The sequence below is a fragment of the Brassica napus genome, chromosome A1 (assembly GCF_020379485.1).
Source record: "Brassica napus cultivar Da-Ae chromosome A1, Da-Ae, whole genome shotgun sequence".
Lineage (NCBI taxonomy): Eukaryota > Viridiplantae > Streptophyta > Magnoliopsida > Brassicales > Brassicaceae > Brassica > Brassica napus.
In genome coordinates this window covers 11,056,172-11,076,388 of record NC_063434.1, presented here as the reverse complement: position 1 = coordinate 11,076,388, position 20,217 = coordinate 11,056,172, and the positions used below count along the sequence as shown (strand labels likewise).

Genomic DNA, 20,217 nt, shown 5'->3' with positions numbered 1-20,217 from the left:
ATTGTCTCCACATGGAAATCTCAACCTGAAACTCCACAAGAACGCCCCTCAAGCGACGACCTTGATGCAGAACCGAACTTATATCGAGAGGATTTGGACACAGAGCTACAACAAGACACACACAGCTACAAACTACCCGAGATTGAGAACTTTCGAAACACCAAAACGAAGTCGAAAGGCAGGAAACACACGAAAGCCAGCCACTGATATACCTGAGCTCCGCCTCACAAGATCCGATGGAAGAAGTACCACCCCACATCAGAGTCGGTATAACCTGCACCGCACACCAGAAAAAGCTACGGATCGAGACAAGGCAGCCCAAGCAACCTACAGGATGAAATCGAAGAAGAATCCCAAATCCAAGACTCCCCTGACTCTCAAAAGCTTCATCTCAGTCAGACTAAACCAGAAAACTAGACAAAAGACCTCCTCACGGCACCGACGAAGCTCGCCGGAGACCGGAGGAGATGAGAACAAGGATCGCTCTTTTTGTCTCTTGTGGCGGCTTTAGGGTTTTTTTTTTTACTGGGAAGTTTTTAATATTTTCCCTTCAGACAACGGGATACTTGTGTCTTTTTTTTTTTATAATCCCAAATAATTTCTTAAGAGTTAAGAAGCACAATAAAATAAAATAAAAATAGGTAACATAATATTTAATGGAGAAATTGGCTAATAATGCCATATTCAGAAAATATTTGTCCTTTTATACCTTTGACTTTACACTTTTGTTGTCTTGAAAAAGGACTTTATACTTTTGTCTCACTATACATTTCATTATTCTAATACAAAATTAACTTTATAATCCTCTAATTTAATTTATAAATTACATTTTATGTTTAATAATTATACATTTATGTAATTTATACTTTATTTATTTATAAAACTAATAATTTATGTAATTTACAATATTTTAAATATATTTACAATACATAATCAATTTTATATTTAATAAAATTAAGAAGTAAAAATATATTCATCCAAATATAAGTTAGTTTCGTATTTGTATTTATGTAATTTATACAATATTTTAAATGTATTTATAATATATAATCAATTCTGTCTCTATTAAAATAGTAAAAAGATAAAAAAGAGATTTCATCAAATATTATTTAATTTCTTATTTTAATTATATATAAACAAATTATTATACAGGTAAAACATATAAAAGTACAATAAAACTGATGAAATTAATAAAATAAAAATAAAAACAAAAACTATAAAAAATTATTAATATTGTATATAACTTCAAAAAATTTCAATACATATAAATAAAAAGCATAACAAAATGCTTTAACCGTAAATAACAACTATGTATTTTATAATAGTTATATATTAAAACCAAATATATAAAATACATGTTCTAAACAAGATAAAACGGTAACATACATGTATAATATAAATTATAACCCGTTAAAACATAGCATACACGTAAGAACTAATTGTTTTATCGAAAATAGATGGTAGAGTGAAAAATAGAATATAAATTAACCATTTCAATATTTATCTAAAATACAGTGCACTGCTTTTTTTTTTGTAACACTCAGTGCATTGCTTACAATATGAATTATATGCTATGAATAACAAAGAAAGACGGTTAAAATATAAGATAGTATATTTTATATTTAGATAGATCACAGAGAAAGCTTATAATATGTATAATAACCTGCCAAAAACATAGAATAAAGTTATAATATACATTATATCTTCGTAAAAATGGTTATAATATGTAATCTAAAAAACATAGATTAGCAAATACAACTTTTTTAAAAAAGATAATAATTTTTTTAAGAGTTTAATATGTTAAAATTTCACATGAGTTTACAGATTTTTTATATTTTCAGAGTTATATATAATATTGACTTAAGGAAAAAAAATATTCTTAAACTTCGATTGTTTTTTACAAGCTTCAAACTGTAAAATTTAACAACAACAAAAAGGAAGAAAAAGATTTATCATTTTTGAATAAAGCATTTTTGTGCTAATTAACATTTTAATTTGACGTAGAAAAAACTCCTATTTTGGCGATATTCACTAAATTAGGAAAAGTATTTTTGGTTGTGAGTAAATAATATTAAAATATAATTTGTATTTTAAGAGTGTAAATTATTTCTGAAAAAAGAGCCTGGGGGTTTACTTATATAATTCACAAAATCTAGTCTTTGACAAAAATAAATTGACAGAAAAACATTCACTAAAATCTGGACGAAAAATGGATCCACTACACACATAAGAAAATGGGAATTATCAGTGTCAACAAATTAAGATCGAATATTTAATTTTTTATCCACCAAAATTTTGTTTTCTCTTCAACAAGTCTCAAATAACTAAGATTTTATTTTACCAAAAAGAAAATAATAATTAAAGTGACCAATGTAAGATCAAAAGTTGAATGAATAGGTGGAATAAAAGAGAATATGATGTACAATGTAATGTTAAAAATATAAATTAGATTGTTGAAAGAATAATAAACTTATATACTTTGATTAAAAAATTTATATAAAAATAATTTAATGTTTAATTTAAAATTTTAAAAACATAAATAATAATTAATTATTCTGATTTTTGAATTAATAAGGCATTAACTAATAAATATTCATAAAAAATAATATCAGTATCTACCGACAAAACACCTAGTGTCGAATAATTATAACTATTATACATTGTCTAAGACTAAATGGGTTGAGAGTGTCTGTGTAAGAGCTGTAGCTGGTAAGCATTGGTAAAATCTTAAAGTCAGTTAAAAGTTTCCAAAAGATGTCTTACCATAAAATTTTAAATGCTAAAAATAGGAAAATATATGAAAAATCAGATGAGAATTATGAAAATTTGATAAAATACTTTTAAAAATGTCATTGATTTAAATGATAAAATTTATATTTAGATATTGAAACTTTGTTACATAACTAAATAACATAAAAATATTTCATTTTCTTTCGAAGACATGTTGTAGTTAGGACGGGGTAGGAATTTGATCTTTGAAATTTGGAAGATAATTGTGATGCGATTTTTTTTTTGTCTTGGTTAGTAATTTTATCATTCAGTTTATTTAGACACCGTCTTGATGTTCAATGTTTGGATATTCGGTGTCTGGATATTTGGTAAAATATATATTTTAACCAGAAATATGGTTTGATGCATAAAATTAATAAAATTTTATTTTTTAATAAAAAAAAATCTAATTTTTTTGAATAACAATTTCATTATAAAAATAAAAATTATCATTTTAAAACTGTAATAACTAAAATTATGAAAAATATTGTAATTTGTATATATAAACAATAACTATACAATGTTTAAAATCTTGTATAGTTAAAGAATAGTTATAAAACTTGTTAAGAACAGTTAATAATACAACATTAATTTGTATATGTAAAAGAATTTTAATTAATAATATTAAGAAAACATGCAATATTTTACTCTAACAATATATATACAATTGATAAAGTACTTTTAAATCAACTTTTTATTCAAAATAGCACATAAAACAAAAAAAAATAGCACATATGAGATTTGTTCAATATAACTCTTTATATATGCATATATACATAGATAAGATTATATATCCATTTTTAATTTAAGTATTTGTAATTTGATTTATTTTACATATATTGCATATTGATATTCATTTTACATTGTAAAATTACAGAAACATAAATTTTAGATTAAATCAAAATGAATAACAAATTATATAAAAATGGGAAATTTTCATGTTTACTACTTTCTTGGTACCATAATTTATGTTTACCACCACTAAAGAAACATTTTCATAAATATCTTTTTCATTAAATGGCAAAAGACTCTTATAACCTTGTTCTATATATATGTATAGTAAATAATTATTTAAATAAAAAAATTCTGTTTTCGATTTATACATTTTCAAATTTGAAATTTTTTATAAATTTTTTTTTCGAAATTTCTTTTTAAAAATTGAAAATTATTTTTGAAACTATTTTTTTAAATATAGTTTTAAAGTATTTATTTATATATTTATTAGATCTTAAATTATAGAGATTTTGTAAAGTATAAATGGACCCGCAACAAACTCTGATAAAACGATTCTCATCAACAAAGAGAACTATAAATTCGTGTTTCAAAAGAAAAAAAGAGAACTGTAAATTTATTTTTTTATTTCACCTGAATCTCGAATAAAGTGTAGCGTTTTCTGAAGGAGCAAAACATCAAAGACTGGAGAGTATGGCCCACAGAATCCTCGTTGATGGTTGTACTTTAGCTCATATAGAACAAATATTATGGCTCCGAATAGAAACAACGAATCAAGCGTCACGGATCTAGCGGATCAAATAAATCTAGCAGAACAAGAGTGGATCAAGCGGATCTAGCGGTACAAGTGTGGATCAAGCGGATCTAGCGGTCCAAAATATATGTTTGAATGGTAAAAGTGAATAAAAAGTGGTCCAAAATACTGTACAAATTAAAAATAAATCATATTACTATTTAATTTTATAATTCTGAATATTAATTTTTAGAATTAAGTTATATATTTTACATTTAAAATAGAATAGAAGTTTTTTTAAATATACATATACAGAGATTTAAAATGAAATATATATATATATATATATATATATATATATATATATATATATATTTAACTTTGTATGATTTAAAAATAATTATGTTTTGATAAAACAATATAACAGTTTAAGATTTAATATAACTAACTTAATAAATTTAAAATATTAAAAAAATCTGAAAGTAACACATTGTTAAGAAATTACAGTGTAATTATTTTGAGCTTCAAAATTAAAATATATAATTGGATGACTTATAAATAATTATAATTTTAGGTAAAATAATATAATAATTAACGGTAATATTAAATAAAATTTTAGAATGTTTTAAATAAAATTTGAAAGAGAATAACTCATTTAAAAAATAAAGTATAAAATATATATCTTGTAAAAATTTAAAATCCAAACATATCTTAAAATCTTAAAAACAAATGGTCTGGTGAATCGAATCAAAAACTGTTTTTTAATCCACCAAATTGAATTAAATTCATAATGCTATGATATTGATACAAAATATTTCAAAATTAACAAAAGAAATAAGTGGTATGGTCTGTCTTTTATCCACTTGGTCCACTTCATATTTGTGGTAGAAGAGTTATACCGCTTGTGTACCATAAATCCTTTGTTATTTTTAACTGCTAGTGATGCTCTTACTTTTACTGTTTAGTACACTTGTTTTATTAACTTTTGTATGAATGACAAATTTAAGTGGATGAAACATTTCGGTGGGCGATCTGCTTTTTTATACGCTTTCCATTCAGACACTATGATGTCACTAAGATTATGTACATTGTTTAGTTTTCTCAACGCCTAAATTACACTTCCACCTTAACACATCATATTATCTTTCTTCCACGTATACATCAAATATTTATATTTCACTATAACTTTAAATAAAAAATCAACACTTTATCTATTTATTTTTGTTTAATATTTCATATCTTGATTTTGTAACTAAATAATAACAGACATAAAAAAAATTCTTTTCAAAAATTAATTATTATAAAATTAAATTTAATAAATTACAACTGAAATTTTATGAAATATTTAACAAAAGTATAATGATTGAAAATGTTTACAACTTACAATAAAAGATTTTTTGTATATGTCCAAATCATATGAACCTAGTCTCTATTAATAGATCATCAAAAGTTATAAATTTTGATATAGTGTATTAAAATAAATAAATTAATTTGCTGTGAAATAAATGACTTATAATAAGAAAGGTGAATATAAAAACTATAACTAATATCAACAACCAATAAGAAAGCAGTAGAGATTATTGTGGACCTTATTTTCTTGGCTTTCAACATGTTGAATAAATTCAACAACAAACAATCCATGTCATGTTTTATTTTTTTCAACAGGTCCTCTATAAGCTTTCAACAGTTTAAAGAAAGATTCAACAGGTCCATTGTAAGTAGTCTAAAATGAAATGTGGTGTTACTATTCGTGGAAAAAAAGGTGTGTTACAGACCATACATTATAGCTCCCAGTACTTATACTAAATTTCTTAGTAATTGCTCCACAAAAAAAATTCCTTAATAATTATAGTGTTATATGGGCACATGTTACCTGTAATTCTAAATGTGAATTGTGCTTTGTCATATAACTACGTTTTGCTCGATTACTCAGAAATTAGTCTACTATTTTTAAACGTCGTTCATTTTTCTCAATCAACTCAGCCTCTTCGGGAGGTTTGTTTTTGTCATTTTTTAAAGTTCTCTACAAAATCTTTTTCGGTTTAGTAAAAGGAAACAAATTTTTTATCTGTTTTGTTAAAACAACCATAACAGATATCTATGAGAATTGCTGCGGCAGTTACAAGTATGTGGGCTGGTATGCTCCGGAAAGTTGGTTTGCATCCAAAAAAGAATAGTAACACCACATTTCATTTTAGACTACTTACAATGGACCTGTTGAATCGTTCTTTAAACTGTTGAATGCTTATAGAGGACCTGTTGAAAAAAAATAAAACATGACATGGATTGTTTGCTGTTGAATTTATTCAACATGTTGAAAGCCAAGAAAATAAGGTCCACAATAATCTCTACTGCTTTCTTATTGGTTGTTGATATTAGTTATAGTTTTTATATTCACCTTTCCTATTATAAGTCATTTATTTCACAGCAAATTAATTTATTTATTTTAATACACTATATCAAAATTTATAACTTTTGATGATCTATTAATAGAGACTAGGTTCATATGATTTGGACATATACAAAAAATCTTTTATTGTAAGTTGTAAACATTTTCAATCATTATACTTTTGTTAAATATTTCATAAAATTTCAGTTGTAATTTATTTAATTTAATTTTATAATAATTAATTTTTGAAAAGAATTTTTTTTATGTCTTAACTGTTATTATTTAGTTACAAAATCAAGATATGAAACATTAAACAAAAATAAATAGATAAAGTGTTGATTTTTTATTTAAAGTTATAATGAAATATAAATATTTGATGTATACGTAGAAGAAAGATAATATGATGTGTAAAGGTGGAAGTGTAATTTAGGCGTTGAAAAAACTAAACAATGTACATAATCTTAGTGACATCATAGTGTCTGAATGTGAAGCGTATAAAAAAGCAGATCGCCCACCGAAGTGTTTCATCCACTTAAATTTGCCATTCATACAAAAGTTAATAAAACAAGTGTATTAAACAGTAAAAGTAAGAGTACCACTAGCAGTTCTCTACAAAATGTCGTTCATTTTTCTCAATCAACCCAGCCTCTTCGGGAGGTTTGTTTTTGTCATTTTTTTAAAGTTCTCTACAAAATCTTTTTCGGTTTAGTAAAAGGAAACAATTTTTTTCTCTGTTTTGTTAAAACGACCATAACAGATTTCTATGAGAATTGCTGCGGCAGTTGCAAGTATGTGGGCTGGTATGCTACGGAAAGTTGGTTTGCATCCAAAAAAGAATAAGGCTGGTATAAGCTGGCTCGTTACACTTGTTCAAACGGACCAGATAAAGCACGTCTAGGCCACCATCAAAACCGGTTCTGGCAAATCTAAAGAGACTATCTACTTGTCTTCATCAAGTTGCCAAATACTACCATCTATCTTAGATTCTTACAGGATCCTCTAGAGCAGCATGCTCAGCCACTGAACCAATGACAATATTAAGCAAATTGGCCCCAATATAATATTTAATCTAATCGGCCCAAAAGCATATGCTTCACCTTCTTTTATCCAGAACCGGTTCTGCCTAATATATATTTTGTAGTGATGAAATAAAATCTAAAATCTAAAACAAAATGACTTACAAAAATTATTGAAGCAGCATCATGAAAAATATATGAGCATTACCTAGAAGCTTAAATTGAATCAAAACCTCAGTAAAGCAAAACAATAGTTAACTGAAGCTTCATGTCACTCATTGTAGGGGTAAAATCTCTCATATTGAGCTTCAAGCCCTCTGTTGTCGGAACAACCTCACTTTTAGCAGATATGCGGATAAATCATTATCTTGTGAAAGTCAGAAAATGAGAAATATACCTTTGGCTCCTTTTCAATAAATATTTTTCCAATTTGGCGAGCCATCAAGGTCCAAAAAGAAGCATCTTTTATCTTGCTTTTCTCCAAATTTGCAAGATCATAAGATAAACTTCAAAGGGACACAAAACACATAGCAATAATTGTCAAAAGTGCTCGAAGAGAGAACCACAATAGAATGAAATATATGATAAGCAAATGCTCTTCGGAACACGTCAACGAACTCTGCATTTAAGCCACCAATGCTAGAGAGTGAATGTTAACAGAGGTTGTTCAAAAAAAAAGAATGTTAACAGAGAATTACAAACAATGAAGATCGTAGTTCCTTGTCAGAGTAACTGTGTAGAGAAAAGTAAATAATAAGAATAATGTGTCATAACAAAACATAAGATAGATGCATGTGTGGCCATGACAAAATGAATTGTTTCTTAAACTATTAAAAACCATAACAATCATATCTAAGTCCAAGTTAAAAACATTTGCTGACCATTATTCATCTTCTATGTACCTCCATGAAAAATGTGTAGCCTCTCATCTCAACGTAATCATAATCTATTAAAAGAGTCAATGTAATATGACATTTAAGTTAATGTTTATATAATGTTGTTATTAATATTTGTTTGTACATAAAATTTGTAGGTTTTTCTTAATAATACTAATTTATAGGGTATTTTAGCATTATTTATGAGTTTTTGTTAATAAAGATATTGATTAGGTGTATTATCAAGTAAATATTATTTTTATTAACAAAAAATAAAATCGTAAACAACGAGAAAATAAATCTAGTTTCTCATTGTGCTTTAGTTGTGCAATCGGGAGATGATAATATCCCCTTTAGATATTTTGAGGGAGTTCTTTTATATTTGATAGTTGCTGATATGAATTTTTTGTTTTAAGTTTTTGGTGGAAGAGATGTAGTGTGGAGTGGAATGCTTGGGTTTTTATATCCGTAAAAATTTAATGTAAAGTAACGTAACCTTTGTGCAGTGATGGTGTTATTAGAAGGATAATTTGACTATGCTAATTTAGTGGTTGATTTTGTAAGATCGGCCTGCCATAACTTTATGTGTTTTAAGTTTTTAAACCTTTTTTGGGCAAGTTATTACTTGCATTTACAGTAACAACTCTATAGATTAATAATGTTGAGACTATTATATTTTATTATTTATAAAATTATTGATTTACAAAACTTTCTTTTTTAGATTTTACAATTTATACATTAATTAATTTTTTTAAAAACTAATTGTTATAATTATATTATATTATTTGGTGTGTATAAAATATGTTTCATAGAATTTAAGTGTTCTTTTGGCTATAAATTTACTAAATGTTATCAAAATATATTGAAATATTAAAAAATATAGATAAATTCTATTGTTAATATAAAATAAATGGTACAATTTTTTGTTTGTACGTATATAAATAGTTAAGTTATGCTTTTAGTGGAACTATATATTTACATAGGATTTTCTAAAAAACTATTATCTTATCATCTTATTGATTCGTGTCATATTTTGAACTGACTCAGTTCGGGACCAAAGAAATTTATTAATTTATCGTATTTATTAATTTATAAAATATTAATTTATAGAGTTTCTACTGTATAAGAAATATTTTTATAAAAATATCTCAACTAAATTTCGTGAAGTTTTTAATACCCACACTTTTTTGCTATTGGTTTAATACTCAAACTTATTATTATGCTCATTTTGATACAATTACTTTTAAAACCATGTTCATTTTAATATTCAAACTATGTTTTTAATCAAAATTATCAATAAATTTTTAAAAACAATTCTAAAAATATCTAAAATTCAAAACAATTTTAAAATTTCATGATTTTTTTTAAGTATTAAGAGTAAAAGTAACTAAATGTAGATAATCTTAGAACATTATAATATCATTTTTAATTTCAATTTTAGTTTGTTTTCTGAAGTTTAAAATGAAATTATTAAAATTATTCAGAGTTAAAATTTTCTAAATTTTATCTAAAGTTTAGTTATTTTTATCTTCAAAATTCAACATAAATTTGAAAAAATTTAGATTTAGATTTAATTTTGAATTTTAGATATTTTTTACATTTTTTCTTGAAATTTATCAATATTTTTGATTAAAATAAAAAAGTTTGTGTATTAAAATGAATTTTAAAGTAAATAAAAAAGAGCAATAATTAGTTTGGATTAAATTGTATACCAAAAAGATTTCAGTATTAAAAGGTTTAATGAAATTTAATTAGGATTTTCTTATGAATTTTCCCTATTAATAACGGTGGGACAATTTTTTCCGCATATGGTGAACATCGAATTTCCATTGAGCACAAGATTAGCAAGATGGGCTGTTTATTAAATTTGTTAAGGTGTTTATAATTATTTTGGGGTTTAGGCCTGTCTTAGAAGAGAGTAAACATGATCTCGCTAGTCTACATATGAAATTATGAATAATGTATGTTTATGATTTCGCCCGTGCAGGTCACGCCAAGAATAATGTATGTTTTTGAAATTATGAATAATGTATGTTTATGATCTCTGACTTTAAATTGTCTTTAGAAAACGGTTGTTGCAATGTAGTAGAAAGTAACTCTTTAACGCCAACAATTTATGGGTGTAGATGTTTGATTGTGAGAGCTGACGTAAAATCTCACCTACTTTGGACGCCTATATTTTGGTGGAAGAGGTTGGTAATCTGCACACTGCAAACCGGAAACAGATTTTCTAGAAACTGAACACAGCTTCAGTGGGCAGACCATAAGATGTGCAGCTTCAGCAGCTCGAAAGTTTGTCGATTTAGTATCTCCGTATCAAAAGTGACAAACACAGCTTCGTCTGTTTGGTGTGAGACAGCTTCGTCTGTTTGGTCTGAGACGGATAGTTCGAGACGATACCTGTATATAGTGAAGGGATGCAGAAACGAATATTAGTGTTAGTTAATTTAATATTCTTAACAAAGATATATAAAAAGAAGATAAGTTATATGAATGTAACCTGACAACATCCACAGCGTTGGAATCATCACATGCGATGCATGAGAAGGAAGACACCTCTGGCTGGAGCTTTTTTTGAACATTTTGAGCAGGAAATATAACAAAAGCCGTTATCTGTTTGAATTCTTGTCACCTTGCTGTACAGAAAAACTCAATGCTCTGTAATGCATAAGAGAACAATGACAATTAGTAGAGTCAACTATAAGTGTTAAGAATTTTGGCGGATAAAAGTGTGACCTGATCAGGTTGGGATGTGATAACATATTCGTTGAGCTCAGAAACAGATTAGATAACATATAAGTTCCACAAGGTGGTCTGTATATATAAGGATTATACTGGCTTACTTTTCATAGTACAACTTCCCTGCAACTGTCGCTTTAGCCAAAGTAGATATGAGTTCCAGATATGGCGTTGAGAAATAGCCGGCCTGCATATGGAGCGAACGTAATTTTATGATCATGCTATGGTTTGAGATATGGCGTTGAGAATGTGTTTGTTACTAACCTCCAACTATTGCGGGTGGGGTTAATGCTGGTTGCTACAACTATTTTGGGCTCAGAACCGTAACTCTCCAATTTTCAATGAAATGCGCGAGCTAGTCCATCGAACAAACTTAGGCAAACAGAAACATCCATGTAAAGATGCAACGATATTGGGTGTCATGATGGTCACAATGAGATAAAATGTAGCAGAAAATGATACCTCTGTTTAGTCAACTGTGTAAACGTACCTATACGTAGTGTCGTCATTATACATTGTGCGCCGCATGTGTCATCGACGAACGTGCTCCAGATTGCGCTAGCTCACCAATAATGTTTTGACAAATTGAAAATTGATCACGGTAAAAAGAGTGGAGATGTGCTAAAGCGATAGTTTTGATTTTTAAGTTTAGAAGCATACCAGCTAGGTGTGTGTTAGTGTTTGCTAGTGCTAGTAGCTGGTCGTTGTTGAGAAACCGGAACAGCTCAGCTGCTCAGGTACCATCGGATTAACCGTTTCCGTCAATTCTGTGAACGGCGTGCTATCATTGAAGCGTCTGGAGAGAGGGGAGTAAGACAGTCTGAAGTTGATGTTGTCCCATGTAACGTCCATACCACTAATCGAGTTCACATAAGTGCCGAAGCGGATGGCATTGACGGAACCTATCTGATGTGGTCATCAGATCAGCAACTGAACCGGAGGTCAACCCAAAGCCCTACTCAACCAACCAAGACGCAAACCAGGACATACGTGCACTAAAAATGCCATATCTTACAAACCAGGAGGGTTTAAATCACGAAGCTAATATTTATGGATTCTACACTCAAGAAGGAGTCCAGGCCAATTGGAATTGGGCCAAAATATTCACGGAGCAAGAAGTTATGAATTTTACAACCCAGAGGTTTCTCAGCCGGTCCATCTGCGAGTATCCGACTTTAGAAGGAGATTTAAGCTCAAGTAAGGAGCGGCCTGAAGCAAAGCTCATCATAGGAGTCAAGAGGAGTTTATCAGCTTTCCAGAAAGCCGAAGATCAGGAGAAATGGCCACGGAATTATGAAGTTATGATCCAATCTCCAAAACCGGTCAAACCAGTTCTACACTTGCCTCAATTGGAAACTAACCGGTTCAATCAGCTTCAAACCAGACATTGGCGACCAGGAGATCATTTCAACCAATCAGGAGATATTCTAGGCATCCAGGAGGAGTTCTACAAGTTCATACCATGCACTAGCAACCATTGGATCAGGAGGATCCTCATTTACTCAAACCTGCCTTATTTGGAGCAAACCGACATTAATGTCCAACAGCTCTTTCCTCTTCAGTTTAGGCACGACCTCAGCACATTACAAGCAGTCAAGAAGGTTCCCAGGAAGCTTACTTATCCCCTTAAACCATCCAGGTTCAAGAAAGATCAGATTCTTTACTTGGAGCCAAAATCCCACAAAAAGCTCCAACGGCTAGTTTTCGATTTCTTTCTTAGTTTTCGATTTGTTTCCTTTTCTATTTGTTTTAGAACGTTAGGACCTTTGTCTCTGAGCCTTATATAAGCTCCTAGACGTCCTTTGTAAAGAGCACCCTTAATCACCAAGTTAATAGAAAGTTTATTCAGTTTTATCAAAGTTGTTCTTTGTATAAAATATCGGTCTTTAGGATTCAAAGAGAGATTCTTTGTTGTCTTATTGATTTCGTGAGTCTAGTTTGTTTGTGCAAATCAAACAAGCTTAGTACACAGATTGAGAGAGTCAATCACTTCGATCCATCATTCCATCAGATTGAGAGATTCAATCAAACCTTCCTCCGCAAATCCACTTCAGTTCATCTTCTAATCAAGCTGAGAGTGATACACATCCAGCAGCTTGATTCCATCCTATCCTTTGTTTATTTATCTTGTTTCATTATCATTATCATCATCATCTCATTTGTTTTCATATTTGTTTCTGTTTGCATCATAAAAACTCTAAAACTCATAAAAATCGGTTCTCTTTGTTTTCAGGTATAAACCTTGGTTCCACCTATCAATTCGTGGGTTACCCCCCTGTGCCTACAACACTATCATTGCCTGTTTGAGAGAATTAACAATTTGATTTGTTTAAGTTGATACTGATCATCGCATACGACAATCTTATTTATAGATTGAGCTTTAAGCCGTTACCTTGAAGGAGGGTGAAGATTGAATGCGAGAGAATGGGCGGAGTGCTCTAAAACACGTAAATGCTTGCTTTAAAATGGTGAGTGAATGATAACTGCAGCCGTTACAGGACTGTTGATAGGCGGCAATGTAATCTGATCGGAAACTCAAGGCAGCGTTGCTCTGTAAGTCCTAAGAAGAGGGGAAGGAACCCTATGTCCTTATGGGTCAAATGTGCAAATACATGAAGAACTATAAGCTCAATCAATTGAGAGGCCCATCTAATATGTGAACATCACCAAACAATAGCGTAGGAAGAAGATGGATAAGGACACGTGTCAGAAAAAGGAATAGGCTTCGCTGACGTGGCACATTGTAGAGACTTTCTAGTCAACTTTATTAATATAGATATATGTGAATTAATATTTAAAATATTTATGTAGAAATTATAAATATAAAATAAATCTAAAATCCGCGATGATTAGTTGTTGATGATTAAACTGATTAGTATTTTTTATAGAGCCAATTTGGTCAAACTATCTTTACAAATAGTTTATGAAGTTAGATTTATGAAATAAATTTCAATGTGATATGTTTTTATACTTCAATTATCAGCAATATTAGATAAAATGTTTGTAAAGACATGTTTTACAAATTTCGCATAGTATTGTAAAAGTTTTTGACCTGATGTGCCTCTCACCCTCTCCAAGAGAGGTAATATCCAATTGAAGGTTAATAAATCATCCCAAAAAAGGCATACGATTTCTCATGAACAAATAGAAATGATAACCATTGAGGCCAAGCAACAACATAAAAACTTATGTTTTTCGGTTATTTTTTGCAATAAGAAAGGAGCTTATATGTTTTATGAAGCAGATTCTAAATGTACCATCCAATAGGGGATCAAAAGTAGAATTGGAGAAAGGGATTCTTTCAAATAGCAGAAAGAAGACAAAGCTTCGGGTCTGTTGATGACTTTGACTAGAATCTTGTTATCTGATTTGGAGGCGTAAGATTTCCATAGAGCGTCTTGTAGTTGGTCTTTTTCTGGAGGATTGTGGTGGTTTTATTTTGATAACTATTTTCTATTTTGAAAATCTGATCTATGGTAATTTTATTTTAATCATGTGTCTCTGTCACAATCTGCTTTTTTATTCTGTTATAATAATGATCGAAGATATAATAAGAAAAAGAAGGAAAAACATTAGAACAAGCATAAGTGGATACATAGCGAATGTCGCTAAAACACAAATGTCTTGGAACACAAAACTTTTGTTACAGGCTGATCTCAAGATTCTGTTTATACAGCAGCTTTTACACTTTGTGGCGTTGTTGAAGCTGGACTTTCGACCTGAAAGTGAGAGAGGTAACAAAAGTTTGGTTACTTAAAGTTTTGATTTCTATGGATCAGGGAACTGCAAATCTAAATCCTTGTATTTTTTTTTACCTTAGCTGCTTTAAACAGTTCGTCTACAACCTCAGACAGAGTTGGATGTGCATGAACCGCAAGTTTTATGTCCTGCAAGCACATCACAAAAACCACAATAATCTCACAATCTAAAGCTTAATGAAACAGGTTAGTTTGCAAGCAAGAAGATTGCCCCCTAACCTGAATGCGTGTTCCTAATGCGATAGCGTTGGATGCTTCATGGATAAGATCAGCTGCGTGCAACCCGAAGATATGAACTCCTAGGATTTCACCATTGTCAGGTCTGTATATCATCTGTTGCACATAAAGAGAGCGTCTTCTCGGTCACTCCATGACTACAAAACAACTTTCTTGAAACAATAAAGTTCAATTTAGTTCTTCTCTTTACCTTAGCGAGTCCTTCTCCTTCATTTTCGGCTAGAGCCTTTGTGTTTGCCTTGAAACTTGTCTTGGCAATACTTACTTTAAATCCTTCTTTCTCAGCTTTCTCTCTCGCTTGAGGCTGTGAATTGCAGAAATGGTTACCCACACACAAAAGGTCAAGTTTTTACAAATCCACTAAGGGTGTCGAGAGTTACCTCTGTTAATCCCACCATGCTGATTTCAGGATGAGTGAAACAAGCAGCTGGGATGCTAAGATGATTCAGCACATGATCTCTACCTGTGACTTGCTCCACCACTAGCCAACACCAAGTAGAGGCACACAGAGTTTACATTTAAACGGGGAAAAAGGCTTATGCATATATATAATGGAGTATTAATAATCAATTTACCTGAAATTCCTTGGGCACTGGCTGCATGAGCGAGCATCAGTTTCCCATTGGCATCACCGATGCAGTACAGGTTTGGAACCTATCAACCAAGAATGTCTCGGTAAGAACTGATTGTAAGACATACTAAGATGTGCGTATGAAAAGAACACTAACCAGCTTTCCGTTTCCGTCGATAACACGCATTCGCTCATCAACTGGTATGAAACCTCTCTGTGTCGCTACATTGATCTGTGTGGAAAAGAGAGCGTGAAGGTTATTTCTTTCACAACCAAATAAACTCAGAGAACCAAAAGTGTGAAAACATATATTCATTAGAGGATGCGGTTTATTATTATTATCTCTTACGTTTTCAAGGCCAAGACCATTGGTGAATGGAGCTCTTCCTGTAGCAATAAGAGCAGCGTCCACCTTGAAAAAAAGGGAACATAAGGTCACACTTTCAGTGCAAGAGAAGAAAATAAATAACCCATAAAAGAGTCCGTTGTGATAGAATCCAAAGACATTTATTTGGGATATGAGTACTACGCAGCAGTAAAATCATTCTCTAGTGCACCATCATTAATCGTCCTTACCTCCAAAGTATCCTTGTGTTCCTTGGTTTTAGCATCAATCAGCTCAATCATCACTGGTCTTCCATCTTTTGCTGGAGTGATCTGTGAAAAAAAAATGAAAGATCCGCAAACAGACTGTATATGGAAGAAATTATATATAAAATGCGTGAGATAAGCAAGCTTACTTTGCTTGCAAACACTCCAGTATGATAGTCAATCTTTCTTGGATTTATCAGAACCCTTTGAGCCAGCTTACTGATCTCAGGATCAAATCCAGGCATCAGCTGATCCAGCGCCTCAATAAATGTTACCTGCATAAAATTTTCTTACTATTTAGAAAAAAAAACTTACTTGAAAGCAATAAACAAACGAACACTACTTGCCCATAAAATCAACATGCTACTACCTCACTGCCAAGGGCGGTGTAAACATCACTGAACTCAAGACCGATATAACCACTTCCTACTATCGCAATCCAGTCAGGAACAGACTCCAACTTCAATGCATGGTCACTTGTGATAACAGTCTTTCCTACAGAACAAAAAAACATAAGGCAACTTTAAGCTGCTTGCTATACTAACAGAGACGAGATGTTTTTAGTTTTGAGACTCCTCCCCTCACATACCATCAACTTCTATTCCTTTGGGGACAAAAGGTACAGATCCGGTAGCAATGATTATATCTTTGGCGGTAATAACATTGTCCTTTCCATATTTAACCTTTTGTGGCCCCTGAACAAGTAGAATAAAGAGTACAATTAGGATCGCCAATTAAGTAATCATGTCTGAGTTATCATACCAAAAGGACAATAACAAACTAACCAGAACAGAGCCAAACCCTGTCAATATGTCAACACCAAGCGCCTTCATAGAATTGGTGAGATTATTCCTAATTTTGGTAGCCAGGTTACTGGCATGGTCAGCCACACCCTGACGGTCATAACCCGCAGCTGAAACCTGTTATCCAGGGGGAGAAGACAGAATCAGAACTTTTGAGCATCTACAATCATTTCATGAACTATAACGAGAGAAAGGATCATAGGCAACATCAGTTGGTGGTATTATTTACCTGCAGACCAAAGGACTTCATGTGATGTTCGTTCTGAAGTTCCCTCATCCGACCACTAACAGCAAGAAGAGCTTTCGAAGGCACACATCCTCTGTTAACACAAGTCCCTCCAACAACATCTCCCTCAATGATTGCAGTTTTGAGTCCCTATTAAAAAAACACACCTTATCTATTACAGAACTACTTTATTCTATTACAGCACTAAGTTATTCTATTACAGCACTAAGTTATCTATTACAGAACTACTACCAACCAAGTGAGAGCTTCACATTTAGCATAGACTAAGAAGGATCTATGGTAAGAAATAAAGGTTAAACCTTCTCAACGGCGTGCAATGCAGCTCCGTGGCCACCAACTCCAGCTCCGATTATGACCAAATCATAATCGAAGGACTTATTCGAAGGAGCTCCATTGCCACCAGCAGCGGCGGAGACTTCGATCCTTCTATTTTTGACTTGGAAACGGCAAGAGTTTAACTGCTTCGGCGGAGAGAAACCAAACGCCTCCCGCCGGAGACCGCAGAACCGGAGATTCCTCGGTGCGGCATTCGGTGAACTGAGCGGACGATTGGGTAGAGTAAGAGAGGACTGTGAGAAGGAGAGAGAGAAAGCTGATTGCATTTTTAGAGAGAGAGAGAGAGAGAGAGAGAGAGAGATCTGAAAAATGGGAGTGAGGGAGATGACAAGTATAGCTCACGACAGAGACGAGCGGAGGCGGAGATATCAAAGATGGGACACGTGGCACTTTGTCGTCTTTAGACCGGAGATTTTTAAAAACCCGGTTTAGATTCTAGGCCCATTGGGCTTTTATTTAATCGTTTGAAGTTAGTAATGAAGCGACACGTTACGAATGAGAAGGGTGAAGAGTTCAAAGGTCAGACTCCGACACGTGTGGGAAAGAAGAGCACGTGTCGAGAGAGTAGGAAAGCTCATTCTGTTCGGTTCCACATTCTTCTCTCTACGTTGTTGTGAAGAGAGCAGTTTTTAACACAGAAAGAAAGACAGAAACGACAAAAAAGAAGAAAATGGAGAAGAGTGGAGGAAGAAAAGTAATGGATGAGATAAGAAGCTTTGAGAAGGCAAGTTTATTCGATCTTGGCCATCCTCTTCTCAACCGCGTCGCCGACTCCTTCGTCAAAGCCGCCGGTGTAAGTTCTAAGTTTTCAGATATACGTGAAAATATATACATGTTAAAGATGATATATTTGTATTAGTAATTAATATATGTTTAAATGGGATAAAATATTAAGGTCGGAGCTTTGCAAGCTGTGTCGAGGGAAGCTTACTTTACAGTGGTTGATGGTAAATCTCCTGCCACTTTCTTATTCAGTGTAAAACTTGCCAGGAAAATTAACAGAAGTAAAAATAAAACTTTGATTTGATTAATGATAACTCAGGGACAGGTTTTGACTCGAGCAGCATGGGTCCACCGTCTGAGGACACCGGCAGCAAGAAACATAGGTTCCCTAATCTCAGAGGTCCGTTAACTATCTCATGCACTCCCAATTACTATATGTACCGTATTTGGTTAATGGCATATATTATTTGCGTTGTGTCTTTTATATAGTGTTTGTTAGTTATAATTTGTATTGTGTTGTTAATAGTATTTGTTGTTGCATTTTCAGGGGAAAACAGCAGCAAATCTCTGGAGGCACTGGTGAGTTTTCACTGAACGTCCAATTTTCTTTTCTTTTTAAATGTATATCTAAAATTCGTCCGCATGTATATACATATTATGTACGTGTATGATGTGCATGTGCCATATGTGTTTTGTGTGATATGTAATAGAAATTTTGGTAAGAAGAAAATAAGTCTGGTCATAGGCTTGTGAATTACACTATAATTAAGTTTCTAATAAGTAATTACCATTTATATTGGCTGGTACTTAGGTGAAGAATACAGGAAAAGAATCTCTCCAGTGGGGTGAGTTTATATCTTTAACTAACTGTTGTAGTTTAAAATCAAATAGAGATTTGATTAGCTAAGGTTGTGATGTTGATTGATGTGATATGGTATGGTAGGGCTAGCAGCTGGACTATATTCCGGTATAACTTATGGTATGAAGGAGGCTCGTGGAGGAGCTCATGATTGGGTGAGTCTAATCAACATTTGTCATTTTGTTAATGCGATGATCTTTACTTAACTTGTAACCATACGTATATCGCAGAGAAACAGTGCAGTTGCTGGAGCATTGACAGGAGCGGCAATGGCTATGACAACCTCGGAGAGGACAAGTCATGAGCAAGTGGTTCAGTCTGCTCTTACCGGAGCAGCCATTTCCACTGCTGCTAATCTCCTTTCCAGCGTTTTCTAGATAATTTTTCATTATAAGGTTGTTATTTGTGTTAGTTTTAACATAAATATGTCTCTCGTCTCCTTTCAAAGTTCTCTACGTGCCTGTGAAGACTAGGCTTTGTCTGAAACTCTTGAAGCCACACATCACATATCACATTTTCCTCCGTTTGAATTGTTCTGTTTTCTTTTACTTAAACTGCTTCAGGAAAATTAGTTCACATCTTTAAGTTTAGAAGAAAATAAACCTTATCCTATTTGGATAAAAGTGCGGATCATGTGGACGCAAACAAGAAAAAAATGTCATACGAGTTGAGACCCGTGAGGTTGTGTCAGTATGTCAGACGTTTGTTTGGAATTGGAAGTATACTCGTTTATCTACTTTTTTTTATAGTCGTTTATTACAATATTGAATTAACAAAATAACGGTTAGAAAGCGATAATTCATTTCTCATGCTTATGTTTAAGCAAATGTGATGGCATA

At 31.8% G+C, this 20,217-nt stretch overlaps 2 protein-coding genes across 2 annotated transcripts; one reads left to right on the top strand and one right to left on the bottom strand.

Moving 5' to 3' along the window:
• Window positions 1-14,725: 14,725 nt before the first annotated feature.
• On the bottom strand, window positions 14,726-18,131 carry LOC106446625 (dihydrolipoyl dehydrogenase 2, chloroplastic). The gene is made up of 15 exons (XM_048770379.1): window positions 17,760-18,131; window positions 17,443-17,589; window positions 17,196-17,330; window positions 17,000-17,105; window positions 16,781-16,905; window positions 16,560-16,685; window positions 16,396-16,476; window positions 16,169-16,231; window positions 15,977-16,051; window positions 15,824-15,902; window positions 15,629-15,729; window positions 15,439-15,552; window positions 15,231-15,344; window positions 15,069-15,140; window positions 14,726-14,972 (listed from the first exon to the last, which is right to left on the bottom strand). Exons 1-15 carry the CDS (start codon window positions 18,060-18,062, stop codon window positions 14,922-14,924), a joined length of 1,692 nt encoding a protein of 563 aa, XP_048626336.1. The 5' UTR covers window positions 18,063-18,131; the 3' UTR covers window positions 14,726-14,921.
• Window positions 18,132-18,399: 268 nt separating this feature from the next.
• LOC106376214 (outer envelope pore protein 16-2, chloroplastic) lies at window positions 18,400-19,904 on the top strand. Its single transcript, XM_013816283.3, has 7 exons — window positions 18,400-18,589; window positions 18,692-18,743; window positions 18,839-18,919; window positions 19,067-19,098; window positions 19,331-19,364; window positions 19,463-19,533; window positions 19,609-19,904. The coding sequence occupies exons 1-7, from the start codon at window positions 18,467-18,469 to the stop codon at window positions 19,753-19,755; spliced, it is 540 nt and encodes a 179-aa protein (XP_013671737.1). The 5' UTR covers window positions 18,400-18,466; the 3' UTR covers window positions 19,756-19,904.
• Window positions 19,905-20,217: the final 313 nt, after the last annotated feature.

Bases quoted from the DNA above. Each gene is read 5' to 3' on its own strand.
- LOC106446625 (XM_048770379.1), bottom strand. From the start codon at position 18,062: ATGCAATCAGCTTTCTCTCTCTCCTTCTCACAGTCCTCTCTTACTCTA. The intron at 16,232-16,395 runs GTAAGGACGATT...CTTTTTTTCAAG, and splicing joins AACACAAGGATACTTTGGAG to GTGGACGCTGCTCTTATTGC. The intron at 16,052-16,168 runs GTAAGAGATAAT...TTTTCCACACAG, and splicing joins ATGGTCTTGGCCTTGAAAAC to ATCAATGTAGCGACACAGAG.
- LOC106376214 (XM_013816283.3), top strand. From the start codon at position 18,467: ATGGAGAAGAGTGGAGGAAGAAAAGTAATGGATGAGATAAGAAGCTTT. The intron at 18,920-19,066 runs GTCCGTTAACTA...TTGCATTTTCAG, and splicing joins TAGGTTCCCTAATCTCAGAG to GGGAAAACAGCAGCAAATCT. The intron at 19,534-19,608 runs GTGAGTCTAATC...CGTATATCGCAG, and splicing joins GTGGAGGAGCTCATGATTGG to AGAAACAGTGCAGTTGCTGG.